Source organism: Acinonyx jubatus, chromosome E3, assembly GCF_027475565.1.
Source record: "Acinonyx jubatus isolate Ajub_Pintada_27869175 chromosome E3, VMU_Ajub_asm_v1.0, whole genome shotgun sequence".
NCBI classification, from domain to species: domain Eukaryota; kingdom Metazoa; phylum Chordata; class Mammalia; order Carnivora; family Felidae; genus Acinonyx; species Acinonyx jubatus.
Genome location: NC_069398.1, coordinates 15,117,339 through 15,131,446, shown reverse-complemented (window position 1 = coordinate 15,131,446; position 14,108 = coordinate 15,117,339). Strand labels below are relative to the sequence as shown.

The 14,108-nt window shown below is 44.2% G+C and overlaps 1 protein-coding gene across 11 annotated transcripts in view; it reads right to left on the bottom strand.

The window, feature by feature from the left end:
- Nucleotides 1-14,108, bottom strand: part of TNRC6A (trinucleotide repeat containing adaptor 6A) — a 98,401-nt gene that overhangs the window by 31,888 nt on the left and 52,405 nt on the right. For 7 of the 11 annotated variants that reach the window (XR_008294671.1, XM_053213440.1, XM_053213439.1 and 4 more), the window contains 2 exons: nucleotides 12,895-13,299; nucleotides 842-3,424 (listed from right to left, as the gene is read on the bottom strand). Coding sequence is in view for 10 of the 11 variants with exons in the window: in XM_053213440.1 (XP_053069415.1) it covers nucleotides 842-3,424; nucleotides 12,895-13,299 (2,988 nt within the window). In the remaining variant the exon portion in view is untranslated. The remainder of the gene's footprint in view (nucleotides 1-841; nucleotides 3,425-12,894; nucleotides 13,300-14,108) is intronic. The other 4 variants (XM_053213444.1, XM_053213443.1, XM_053213446.1 and 1 more) reach the window with 1 other exon arrangement.

Genomic DNA, 14,108 nt, shown 5'->3' with positions numbered 1-14,108 from the left:
AGTGTTAAGTTGCCCAAAGCAAACCCATCAACATTGTTTAAAAGAACCAAAACAGCCTTTCCCTCAGATACGCACCTGTTTCTTCTAAGAATTAAATTCAAATTAATACAATAAGCTCTACTTGGGAGACTAATTAGATGCTGAGAGGTTAGTTTATGAAAACACTGCTATCGCTACGTCCGGTGGGATTATTATTCAATAAAACCTCCATTAACAAAGACAATGCATTCCAGTGACACTTAATGAAAACCTCATTGTCAAGATAATCTGCAGAGATGGGAATCAGTTCCTTGTTATGGGAGGAAAGTGGAACATACCACCAGAAAAGTATTATCAAATGTGTTAAGCACACATACACACTGTGTGTCTAACAGACTTGGATTTCAGGCCTCCTTAAATAAATGTCTTTGAAGGCCAAATACAGCACCTGGTGTTTAGAGTATTATAGTTGGATGCTTGCTGTATTTCTGGGACTACTGTAGTCAGATAACAAAACCAAGAAGTGACGGCTAGGCTCCGGAGAAGTGGGAAATGTACGGCATTCCCACTCGACACCACTTTTCCGACTCTGCCTTCTGAAGCCTTCCTAACAGAGAATGGAGCGCGTGAGGGTCACAACCAGCGCGGCCACTGGCAGAGCTCCGCTCCCTCATGTTACACACCTTGCCTGTCACCATCTTCCCTAGAAGCTTCTCCTGCATTAGAGCAGAAGAGCCCCTTGCGTGCATATCCAACTACTCTGTGAAACAGATCTTAACAGCAGCGGTAAACGGAAACGAGGCTACTGCAGTCCTGGGGGGTGCTGTGTGACACCACCAGACTCGACCCGGTGGAAACTTACCGGAGCCGCCGCCCGCCTCTTTGCTGGAGATGGCACTTGCAGACGGGAGCAGCTGCTGGACCTGTGCTTGCTGGTCTGAACGGCCGCTGCCGTTCGGGACGTTTCTGTTCCACATGTTCACATTTTTGTAGTTGTACTTGCTTGGGTCTCCCCAAGCTGAAGTTCCGTCATCAATCTCCATTTTGCGACGTATGGATTCCGGAGATGGTTCCTCCCAGCCTGTGGGCTCTTCTTCCTTTGTCGGGGCTGGTATAGGTCCTCCCAGCCAGCCTGTACCGGGAGGTTTGCCTGTAGCTGGCGGGATCCCCCAGGATCCGACAAGGTCTTGTGGCTTGTTCCAGTCTGGAGAACCGACTGGCTTCGACGAATCTCCCCAACCTAGAGACTGATTAGACTTTGGAGGATCTCCCCATCCCTGGGAAGGATTAGGTTTAGAAGATTCATCCCATCCTGATGAATTATTTGGATTTATGTTATTTCCCCAAGTAAAAGAACTAGTTTTACCAAGTTCGTTCCAACCGGAAACGGACCGGTCACTGTCACTACCTCCTGAGCTAGATTTCTTATTAGCCTCACCCCAATGGTTACTCCTCGAAGTTTCTCCCCAGTTATCGCTGGCGGACACGGCCCACCCTTGGTTTGATTTTTGCCCGTCACCCCACCCCTGTTTGCTCTTTTGCGAATCATTCCACGTGGACTTCTCTTCTTTGCAGTTCCCCCACTGATTGCTCTTGACCGTTCCTGTAGCAGCAGAATCATCTTCCCATCCCCCCTGGCAGTTCGAGCCTTTGGAATCTCCCCACCGCAGAGCAGGTTTGGGATCTCCCCACCCCGATACAGATGAGGTATCGTTACTAGTAGGGCTAGTCTTATCTACACACGCCCCTGAGTTAAAAGTCTGTGTGGCAGAGCTTCCCCAGGCCTCTGTCCCATTGTCAGTCTTTCTTTCCCCTCTAGGTGAAGTTTCGGTGTCCCAGGCAGTATTCTGCTTAATCGGAGTCTGTCCCCAACCAGAGTTGGAGAGGACACGTGGATCCAAGTCAGTCCTGTTCACGATGCTTTGGAGTAATGTGTGCTGATCAATTTTCCTCCTATCTCTACTCTGACTTTCCCCAGTTGCTTTTTCCTCGAGGCGTCCAGTGCTTTCTGTACTACCTTCACTCTCCACTGTTCCTCCTGTTTTGGCCCACACGCTGTTCTGCTCGTTTGTCTGGGATGTGGCAGCACCCTGATCCTCTTCCTCAGTAGATTTCCATCCGTTTGTAAACTTCTTACCATTGCCGTTTGCACTGTCATTGGAATGCTGATTGCTAGGCAGTTTGCTCCACTCCGCGCCGGGTAGATTAGTGCCAGTGTTTTGTGCGGGAGCTCCCCACCCTCTTCGACTTCCTCCAGAACTGGCGCCATTCCCGCTTCCCCATGACGCACTCTGGGAACCCGCTGCCCCGGACTCCCACACGCCTCCTCCTTTATTTGCGTTAACTTGAAAGTTAGTGCCCACAGGCCCATTCATGCCAGGCTGCATTAGAGTTGCATTCACAGTGTCACCATTAGCTTGGCCGTTAGGGCTCGAACATTTGTCTCCAGAGTAATTAGAACCATAGGCACCCCACGTAGTACCGTAAGAGCCTCCACTTTTTGACTCTCCATTGCTAAGGTGAGAAAGGGAAGTGCCATTCATAACTGACGGAGCCTGTATCTGAGGAGGATTCATTGTGCTCACACGCCAGGCCCCTGTATTACTAGGCAGTTCATTATTCTGTACTGAACCGGAGTTTGGTAAACTAGAGGTCATAAAGTTAGTAGTGTTATTTGGTCCAGTCATTTCAGTGGTAATATTCTGAGGTTGACCACTGAATGAAACCTTCTGTGTACCACTTACTTCAGATTCACAAGTTTCCTGAAGGCTTCCCCAGGTACCATGGGTGGCAGAACCACCCACTTTAGAGTTAATACTCTGATTGTTAGGCATCTGGCCTATGGTACTGCACTGAATATTGATGCCGGAACTACCGCTCCCTACAGGCCCTTTTAGGGCAAGTCCGTTGTTTTCTAATACTGGCCAGGCACCATGGTTGCTAGCTGGATTCAAAGTGCTTGGATTTAACCCTCCATTTGATGAAGAACTTACAGTGCCCCAAGCATTCATTCTATTGTTGCTACTTTCTGATTTGCTTTCAGGAGCATCCACAGAGACCTGACATGTGCTTATTATGGCTCCATGGGAAAAACCCCATGGCCCAGTACTACCTCCATGGCCCACATTATTGCTGCTGCTACCAACCACAAACTTGTTTTGGGAACCAAGTCCAGTGCTATTCCGAAGGCCATCTTTTTCACCACCTGTGTTCCCTGAAGCCATGATAGTGATGTTTCTCTCTGATTCAGAACTGGAGACAGAATCAGCATCCATACATTCTGAAGCCAACTCTGGATCACTGCCAGGGACTGAGGGCCATACTTCTTTCTCAGGGGAGTCGTTCACAACAGCATTCTTACAATTTGTGCTAGAGTCACTCGGAGAAGACACAGGTCCCCGCTGCGAATTTTCATAATGGGATCCTGAAGTATTGTGGTTTAGATCTAGAGTAAAGGAGAAGTACAAAAACACTTAGGAAGGGTCTGAGAAAATGATAAGTACGTTATAAATGTATGTGGTTCCGCAATACTGACAAATACGATACTTGGCAGTATGGTTACAAAGGCACTGGGTATATGCCAGCCGCCAACGTTTCTCATCCAGCTGTTAATCCCACATGGGAAGGGTATTTTGCTGCTTTGTTCACTGATGTTATCCTATAAGCCTAAAGCAGCACCTGGAACATAAGAGCCCCTCTCAATAAATATCTGCTGAATGAACAAACTGTTACCTTATCAGCAAAGAAAAGAATTTTGGTGTCAGGAAGGACTAGGTGATAGTAAACGTATTAGGATAATGAGGCAACCCAGGCCTAGAGGCCTGACATGAGAAAGAAGAGGTTGGAAAGTAGATGGGTAAGGACAAACTTGATTAAATGTATTAGAAATATACTAGAAATGCCTTCTTGTCTTCCCTTTCTTAGAACAGCTTTTCCACACAACTGTTTTTGGGTATTATAACATGCTTATAAAAATTACAAAGTCTTTTCCATTATATTTCCATTTCATTAGTGTTTATACTCAACCTGAAATACTGCACACAAGTTAGCATTATTTTAGTTCCATTCCCCTTCATAAAAATTTAATTTACTTTCACAGCCATGTTTTTTTAGAAGATCACAGAATTGCGATGATTAAAAAATCAAGGGCAGACACTGGACACTATTAACGACCAAACAGTCATATAATCCTATACTCTTGGCCTCACCGCTGTATCTCATCATCTAGTTATTTTGCCGCAGGTAGGGGGCAGGCAGTTCTCATGTTTCTAATACCTTCCCAGATTCATTACTCTCATTCGGCTTAAGGATCTGGTAGTTAGACGTTTCTCAGAGATGCTAACCTGCATAAGATGTCTGCATTTAGACTGCCTTTAGGGGGTCGCTTATGTTGTAGTTCTCGACTAGAATGGTAATCAGAATCCTATGTGGTGCTTCTAAATAACCCACGGGTTCAAGTCATATCCCAGACCCAATGAGCCAACTGCCATGGGCTGGAGGCCTAGAAAACAAATATAACTCACTATCAGGATGTTGCTAATGTGGAAAACCAGGTTCACCTGGTATCATTTTGTCTCAAAGCACAACCTCCAAGCAGCAAAACATTATGAGCTAGAAAAGAGTAGCAGAAAAAAGGACTAAAGAGAAACCAAAAGCATGTATATAATTCACTAAATACATGAAATTTAAAGTTCTATGAGAGACTCTGGTCTCCGCTCCCTGTTTGAGAGTCAGGTTTTTTCAGCTGCCAAATCAAGTTTGCCATCTTTCATTGCCTGTGAGAAGGATTTTTGTCACAAAACACAAGACACCGAACAGTCTGTCTCGTTGGGCAAAAACAAGCCAATACACGGACTAGCACCTGCACCGCCAGCAACATCATTCAGTACCATGGGTCATGTGTTTTCTATACATTTTTGTCACTGACTCCTTGGAATGACCCTAGAGCACAGCTATTACCTTCAACTTTGTAGATGGGGAAATCGAGGCCCAGAGGGTAAGTTATAGCACAGGTGAGGAAGAGCGGATTCAGCACACTTGGGTAAAAAAACTAGGTGGCTAATAACAACACGGCTGGAACTCTAGAGACACAGAGGTTTAAGTCCGGGCTCTATACAGCAGCTGTATGACCAAGTCTGCAGACTGGGGACACAAACAGTACCACGCCACCCAGCCGGGAGCTACACTGTCCTGTGTGAAGTATTTAGTTCAACACCAGCTTCGAGTAACTGCTCCACGGAGCGCCAACTGGGTACAGTGAGTAAGAGCACAGCTCTGTTGCCAGACTGCTTGGACTTAAAAGCTGCCCTGCCATTTACTAGCTGTGTGATCATAGGCAAGAGGCTCCGTCTTCCTGCAAATTAGTTTCCTCATCTGTAAAGCAGGGACGATAATAATACCCATCACAAATAGCTGGAAGATGGAGTGGTTAATAATTAAAAGTGCTTTGAACCATACCTGATCCAGAGTAAGTACTTAATAAATGAGGGCGGTTATTATCACTAATTAATATATAGTGACGATTACTGGGATTTTTCAGTCCTGTCTCCAAAGCACATTTTTCACTCCATCACGTCTATCTCAGGAAGAACAAAACTGGAAAGCATACAACAACCTGCTTACTTTAAATCTCTACATAACTCACAAAGAATGCTAATTCCTGAATTATTCCCCCACAGGCACCTCCTCTCAAAGGGGGAAAAAAGTTCCTGCTTCTTTATTGCTTTTCTTCATCTCAGTAAGTTTCCTAAAACCTAAGATTTATCCTTGCTTGCTTCCTGAGCATGGCAAATCCTAAACACTGCCAAGCCCCAAATCCATCAACATCTCCAAATCTAAATAATCAAGCTGCCGCCGCCGCCGCCGCCGCCGCCACCACCATCATCATCATCATCTCAAAGGCTAGAGCAAAAGTACTTGTTTCCATTCTTTGTTTTTCTACAAGCGCGTGTTTTCTTCCCACTTCCAAATAGCAGGAGTAAATAAGATCAAGAATGTTAGACAAAACTACCTAAGCTGAAAATAAATGAACAGACCTGGAATTTAACACTTAAACAGCAAAAGCATTCCCATAATGACAGGAAAAAGGTAGGATAGGTGTCATCAACACTAATACGCAGCCTTGTGCTGGAAGATGATCCAGAAAAAAGGTAAGGAGAGCAGACAGGAAACAAAGCAGGTTAACATGTAAAAGCAATGGTTTTCCTATACACCAGAAATAGTCAATGAGAAAATGTGATTAAAAAAGGATCCTAACTGCAACAGCCACAGAAACTATAAAGCAGCTTGGAATGAAGCTAACAAAAATATTTAGTCATTTATGATTCCATTTGATTGCAGGCCACAGAAGACAACGTGATTAAATACAGAAACTTGTTCCTGAATAAGAAGATAATAATAATATTCTTTCTTAAAGTTTAATTCAATTAAAAGAAATTGCCAGCAGGAGTCTGTAACTTGGTTTAAGTGACTTAAAGATTCATGTAGAACATAAGAGAATTCCAAAAAAAATCTCAGGAGTGGGAGAGGGCGGGGGGAACCGCATGATCATGCAACAGCTAGCCAGTGCTGCACTGCCCGAATGTCGAAGCTTTAACCGAACAGTAAAAGCAAACCAGAAACAGATCCAAGCATTTGTGAAATGTTAGCATTTTAAATCAACAGGAGAAAAGGAATATCCAATACTTTAAAAAGATTTCTTGAAATGAGACAAATTTTGTCAAAAACAATTTCATATGATTGTGTTAAAAGATGAAACCATGAAGTCACCAGTGAATGAGAATTTTTTTATACATAAAAAAGTTAAAAAAAAAAACCAACAAAAAACAAAAAACCCACAAAACAAAGGACCTAGATCTATTTGCCCCAAATGCAAAGCCTTTTTATGTCAAAATACATCAAAAGCAGCAAGCAAACAAACAAAAAAACCCCCCAGCAAACAGCATGATACATTTTGCAAACCAAATTCTATCACCTTTAATGTTAGTAAAAATTTCTCAGAATCTAGTCATGAGCTGGTTTGGAGGTGGTGGTGGTCTAAATGTGTCTTTTGCTATATATTTCTATGTATTTTAGGAAAAGTAGAGATCCATCAGCACTTATTAGCTAAAATTCCATTTTTAATCTGAAAACTATTTGATACTTTCAAAAAAACCTAAAAGAGTATTTTGAAAACTGTTCACCAAGGACCTTTTGGTTATGAAAAACGTGCAGTTTAGACAGAGGTGGGGAGATCCTCGTCTAATTAAGGTGTAAAAAGAAGAGGGTTCCTCGGCGATTGCAACTAAAACATTTCAGAGACTGAGATTATTTCAGAATTGGGAGAGGTCAAATTTTTAGTATGTTTCCCTTACAGATAAGGAAACCAAAACCCATCATCACAAATGATCCAGAGGATAAACCCAGAGGAACCTTATTAACAATCCTGTTAAGTTTTTCCAGGAAACAGCAAGCAACAGCGAGACTGTGAAACCCCGTGTTGGCGTGAGGAAAGGGGACAGTGGAGTTTTACTGAGTGTGGTGCAAAACACAAATCTGTACACACGGCAATGATGTAGGCAAACTAAGATCCGTATGACTGTGCTTTAACTGCAGAACACTGGAAATGCAAACTACCACCGGCTCCTAGTCTCTCAAGGGTGCTGGGGGGCAGCTCTAGCATCACATCTCAAGAAGAAAGGTGTCACTTCCTAGAGCCTCTGCACAAAGATCAAAGCGGGCATGTGCAGGCAGAGCACAGACTGGCTATAATTCAAGTGATTTGTAAATTAACAGTATAATCTGCTCAGGAAGAATTTAGATTCAAGAAAGTTCATTTACTTTTCTTATTAAATATATAGCATATAACAGATTTAACATGTTAAACATGTTAAACATGTGCTTTCTGCCTTAAAGACTTCATTCTCACCAGAGGACAAAGTCCTTCAGAAGTAAATAGTACTTCGGTGTCATAGTATTTCTGGGAAGGATGATGCAGTATCACTGGGAATATGAGAGGCTGACATGCACAATTTCAAACAGCACTCAAGGGACAAAGTCTAGAACGTTTCTTTCAGTTATTCTGGCCTCTAGTCCAGGGGCTGGGAAAACTTTTCCCGTGAAGGTCCGATTAGTGAATATTTCAAGTCTTGCCAGTCAGATGGTCTCTGTGGCAACCACTCTGCCGCTGTGGCCTGGAAGCAGGCATAAAAACAATGTGGACACGAGTGGCGTGGCAGTCTTCCAGTAAAACTTGACTGGAATGGGCTGCAAGCCATCCTCTTCTAGATTAAAGAAGACAAAAGCAATACTACCAACCAAATGTGATGCACGGATCATGGCTGGTTTCTGGTTTGAGACACGAGGTGAGGCTGCTGGGAGACAACCATAAAAGACAATCTCAGGGGTGCTGCTCCAGACCAGATGGTGAGTGCCTCGATGGGGCCAGTGGTGATGGCCATCCCCGGGAGAGAAAAGCTGAGACATGTGGGAGATGAACCAGCAGGACCTGGACAACCAGTGGCCCGTGAGACATGAGTTTAAGATTTCTAGATGACTGGTGCTGGATGATGGGGATGCCAACCTTCTGAGCAATGGAACCCAGAAAGAGACACTGGAATGTGGCCGGATGAGAAGTTCCATTTTGGACGTGTGGGGTTTGAGGGGCCTCACATCAGCTGAAGACATCCAGAGGACATGAACCTAAAACTGGGGAGAGATCTGAAGCAAAGCCATGGGGGGAAATAAAACCTGAAAATTGGTCAAAGAAAAGGGAAAGAATGCAAGAGCTTTCAGGAGGAGGGCACGATCAACAATAAAAATGTAGGTGTCTATTAAGATAAAAACGGAAAAGCCTGTTTTTTGCCACAACTAAAACTAAAAATAAGTTAGTCTGGATTTGTCGTTCAGAAGATCAGTGACCTTAGGAAGAGCTATTTTAGTCAAGTGAGCAGGAGCCAGACTACAGAGGACTGAAGTGATGTATCAGAGAGTACAAATATAGACCACTCTGTGAGACGGTGGAGGAAATTCTGTGATTCCTCAGGAGACTGGGAGTTTAAATTTTTCTTAAAAAGACGATACAAGCTTAACTAGGTTTATAGACTAAGGGCGAAGAGGTGCGAATAGAGAGCAAAAAGCAGAAGCTCCGGGACAGCAAGGACATGAACCACACTGAAAAGGCAGTAAAGAGCACAGGTGGATGGACAATATTTTCATCTTGAAACATCTCTGGAAACCTTAACATTCTCTTTTTCATTAAAACAGCCCCATTTCTTGGTCATTCCCCATGATAGCTCAAATGACCTTGAGATTTCTTTAAAAAAAAAAAAAATTTCAAACGTAGTAAAGGCTATGAAAAGCAATGCAGACAATACCCACATGCCCCTCCCCGTGAGAAATAACGAATACAAAAAAGTCCTGTGCACCCTTCTCTGACCACATCTCCTCCCTTCCCCAGTGAGTCACCGAGGGTAACCACTCAAAATGCTGTATCTGAACTCATCTCTAAGCAATACAGAATGTTGTTTTGCAGGCTTTATATTTTATATAAACGATATCCTACCATAAACAAACAAAATGACATTCTTGGAAGAACCAGCGGAACTGTGAACACGAACTACGTATTACAAGATACTGAACATGTCCCCTCTTTGCGCAGGGGTGGATCATGGCATCATGGTTGCACAGGAGACGATCCTTATTCTTGGGAAACTGCCTGTAGCAGTATTAAAGGTGAAGTGTAATGCATGTGCACGTGTGTGCACACGTATGTACACATGATGGGGAAGTGTACACGTGAAGGCAAGGAGGAAGATGAGGGAAGGAGGTGTGTATGGGAAGTCAAGGTGGGAAACTACTAACAACCGCTGGATCTGGGTGCAGGGTACATGGGGATTTGTTTCTCTATCTGTTTAGCTCTTTGTCAGCTGGATAATAAAACGTGGGTCGGAACACTTTGGCCCCGTAAGAACAATACTTCTGCCAGCCCTGTTAGGTGCATCAGCGCCGCCCAGATCCTTTATTACCTAAAGGCCTCTAGGTCCTCCAAACTGAAGTGTTATTTGGGCAGCAGCAAAGCCCGATACCCGAAGGCTCTAAGTCCCTTGGCACAGACTGAAAGCATCATGCGTGTTTGAGGCCCGGCCACAAATGGGAAGCTGGGCACGCAGAGCAGTCTGGTTTGACCAGCGCAGCAGGGTTCTAAAGGCTGGCACAGGTATTTCGGAAGGGTACAAAACTCAGTACAGTTGCCCCAGTTCCCATCACTCTTTCTTATCTTCTACTTCGCTTACTTGCTAGGCCCGCGAAGGGGCTGAGCTTGTGACCTCTGATTCACGAAGTACCTGTTCTCATCTAGGTGAGACCCCTGCTCCCTGACTGCACTGAATAAATGAGAAATGAGTTCTGTGAGGACTAAGGAGGTGTATCCAGCACTCCTCACTTTTATCATGAAAACTTTAAGCAAATAGCTGCGTATTTATTGTATGTACTGATTAACATGTCAAATCATGTCCATTAACTGCATCTGTTCGGGAAACAAAAATGTCAAACACGGATACAAAAATTAAAAAGTTAAGATCATGTTCGTACAATTCTGAACTGCATGCGGTTCACGACACCACAGCTTTTGTGTCTGTGGACTACTGCTCAAGCTGTTTATAACATAGGCTACGCCGCTCCTCACTGATCACTAGCCTAAGCTCGAATCTGTAAAATGAGGCTTAAATGTGTTCGTGAGGTGTGTGCATCGTAGCGAACACCCGCTAAAGGTCAGTCATTACTGTTGTAAATACCCCTCAGAGGCCAGGGCAGGCCTGACAGTCTCAGGCGGCTTCCCTGGCTCACAGACACCCGGTGGTCTCTTACGTGGCTAAAGTCGCTCCTACTCCGAGTAGCGCCTACAAAGATGTTTTAATGTAAACATGTGACATATGCTGGTAAGGGGGGTTCGCAAATGTTTTCAAAACAGATAAAAGCACAAGTCTGGTTTCTCTGCAGAGCACTCTGCCTTTGTCATTCACAAGCCTCCGGGCTCAGCCAGACTGCCGACTGCCGCACCCTCCTGGCTTCCGGCTCCACCTCCACATTAACGCAGTGCCCCCGCAGTGCCCCCTCGGAAAGTCCTTGGAGAAATACGCAGGATACTTTTCCTTTTCAGCCTCTGTTGAAGATTTCTTCCTATGCTCACATAGGCCTTCTTTTCATCTGAATTCACATCTGTCATAATTGGGGATTTCTGACCACTACCCACTTTTGAGAAAAACACTCTTACACTCCTATTGGTCCATTTCAAAAACACCTTTGTTCTTTCATTTCCCAAACTGAAAAAGCGTATTCAACATCATACCATTTTCTAAATTTACTGGCCCACTTCCCTGTTTGTTTTGTGAACTCCGATGCCACCAGTTTGGTGTATAGGTACTCGAGCACATGTTGTGTGAGTAGCCTCTCCTAAGGTTTCAACCACACTTTTAGAAAACATGCTGATGACTCAATACATCTGTTCCCAATCTGATTTCTCAGATGAACTTCACACCAAATTAACTGCTTGGCATCATATATAATGTCTAAACCAGACTCTTCTTCCTGAAAAGTACAAGTTCTTCTGTAAAAGTTTTGGGGAAGATAATTCATTCAGCACCTAAACATTAGGCGCCAAGCTACATGCTTAAAACACATCGCACAGTTTAATCCTCAAAGCAACCATATAGGTTGGGCATTAATGTCCGTACTAAGATTAGGAGAAGGTCCAAGTAAGTTAAGTGATTGGGCAAGCCCACACAAGGGAGTTAAGTGGCTGGGGTGGGGGGGGGGGGGGGCGGTGGTAATTTACGTTTGCATCCTTTCCAATACTAATGTGCTGCTCTGATCACCTATGCCAGAAAGATCACATCTGTGTCCTCTTCCTCCTTCCCCACCACCGTGCAGTATGGTGCCCAAATACAGCACAGCTGTCAGGAGCACAGCTCTGGAGCTGGAACTTGAGCTCTGCCCCTCATTAGCTGGGAGACACGGTAACATGACGTGCAGAGGAGTTCCTGGTGTACATAGGACAGCAGAGAGAGAGAGAGAGAGAGAGAGAGAGAGAGAGAGAGAGAGAGTAACTCTTGCCGGGATGGTTAGTAAAGGCTGCTCGGATGAGACGCAGGCTCGTAGCGCAATTAAGTGACATGTCCAAAGAGCCGGGATTTAAAAGCCAGGTCCATTTGGCTCTAGAAGCTTTGTTCATAACCAGGATCTGCTAGTGTTTGCATGTGTGGGAACCTTGATTCTCCTCAAGTCTCTATCTGGCTTGTAGTAAATGCTTCAAAAACAGTTTGAAAAATGAAGGGACAAACAAACCATCAGAGCCCGTCAGAACATGTTGAAACAAACCGAGCTTTGAGAAAACTGTAATCACATACACTTCCTGCCTCACCACCCTTGCTGATCTGTGGCAATAACTGAATGGGTGTGCTGTCTGAATATAATTTCCACGTGCAACAGTCTTTTAATGGCACATGGTAACGGAGTGAGGTTAGGCAACTTAGCTAATGTCTTGGTGCCCCAGTTACCTCTGTTGAAAAGTGAGGATAAGAACAACTTATGCCTCACAGAGCTGTCAACAATTAATTGCAATAATGTGTATAACTGCTTAGCACATCCCTTGGGGGAGGGTGCTCAATCTGAGCTACAGTTTTATCGATTTAAGCTATAAGCTACTTACTAAAATGGGTAGAACACCTGGAGGGACAGTGATTAATCATTTAAAAAGCAGGATGGGCAGTCAGCTTACAGGAAACATTTTTAGGGTTCCCCATTCATAACTCCCTGCACGGAACTCTTATTTGTAGACACTGACGAACACAAATACACCCCCCAAAAGCCATGAATGTATACACTTGCTACGCTGCTAATGATGACAGTGGGAGTCTCGTAAGAAATGCCTTCTCTCACCTGACTGGTTTTTGCTGTTCTGCACCTCTCCGTTATTTTGTGGCTGTTGATTTGTTAAAGCACTGCTTTCTGACTGGCTGCTTAACACTTTAACAGCAGATCCCAGGTTTGCTGCTATGACAGGAAAATGCTGACCCCTCTTTAGAAGCTGTTTGTGTTCCTGGTGGCGAAATCGTGGTGGTACTTCCCGAGGATACCGAGGCAAGGCCTGTGGTGGCTGCGGCTGCGGCTGCGGCTGCTGCGGCTGCTGTGGCGGCTGTGGCGGCTGCTGCGGCGGCTGCGGCTGCTGCGGATTGTTGGCTGTGGCTCGCTTGGCATTATTATTAGTGCTGGTTGCTGTGGAAGTGCCGTTATTAGAGTTGGCAGGCTGAGGCTGGCTTACACTGGGCTTTATCTGTTCTGGCACTAATCCCAACAAAAGAAAAGGGGTGGAAAAGATTAGCCAGTAAAGTGTACCTCCACAGTAAGCCATCTAAGTAAAAAGGCACTAAGAAAAACAACCCTAAAGGAACGGAAAGTTCAAGTGTGTGAGGATATCCTCACTCACAGGCTAGGGTTTTCTTAGGAGAGAGTCAAATTTTACTTCTGCTAACTACCTCTCCAATAAGGGCATGGACATCATCAGCACCCCCTGGCCTGGACAGCTCATGCTCACCAGCTCCGTCCCATATTATTCTGATCAGAGAACAAGCACCTGATTGTGCAACTAGAGAACTCACAGTAGCTTCAAGAACAAATGTGCTGAATTGAATTTTGGTAATCCTAAAAGAATCCTCAATTCTCTGGAAACTGTTCTTAATCTGCCTCATTTTTAATGTGTTTGGTTCCTATTCTTCATCTCTGAAAGACTGAACACAAGTAACAGGTAGAAAGGATAGAAAACAATCTGACAGTTTCTTTAAAAACAGACAAAGTTAACAATATTTTTTGCTGTTAAAACATAAAGTCTCAAATAGGACAAACTCAGAACGGGGAAGTGAATACAAAGATAACAGAATGACATCTGTGAAACTAACCAAAATGGGAGAAGTAACATAGATAACCTCTCTTAAGCAGAGCTGAGAAATAGCCATTTGTCTACTGTATGAACAATCTGAAATTATAAAGTGTATTTTTAGACCCTTAAAAGAGATCAAATAAGTAAACAAACTGATGGAAAGGACTCAAGCCGGTGAAGATATACCTAGTCTCTAAATTACATAAATGCCGCGTGG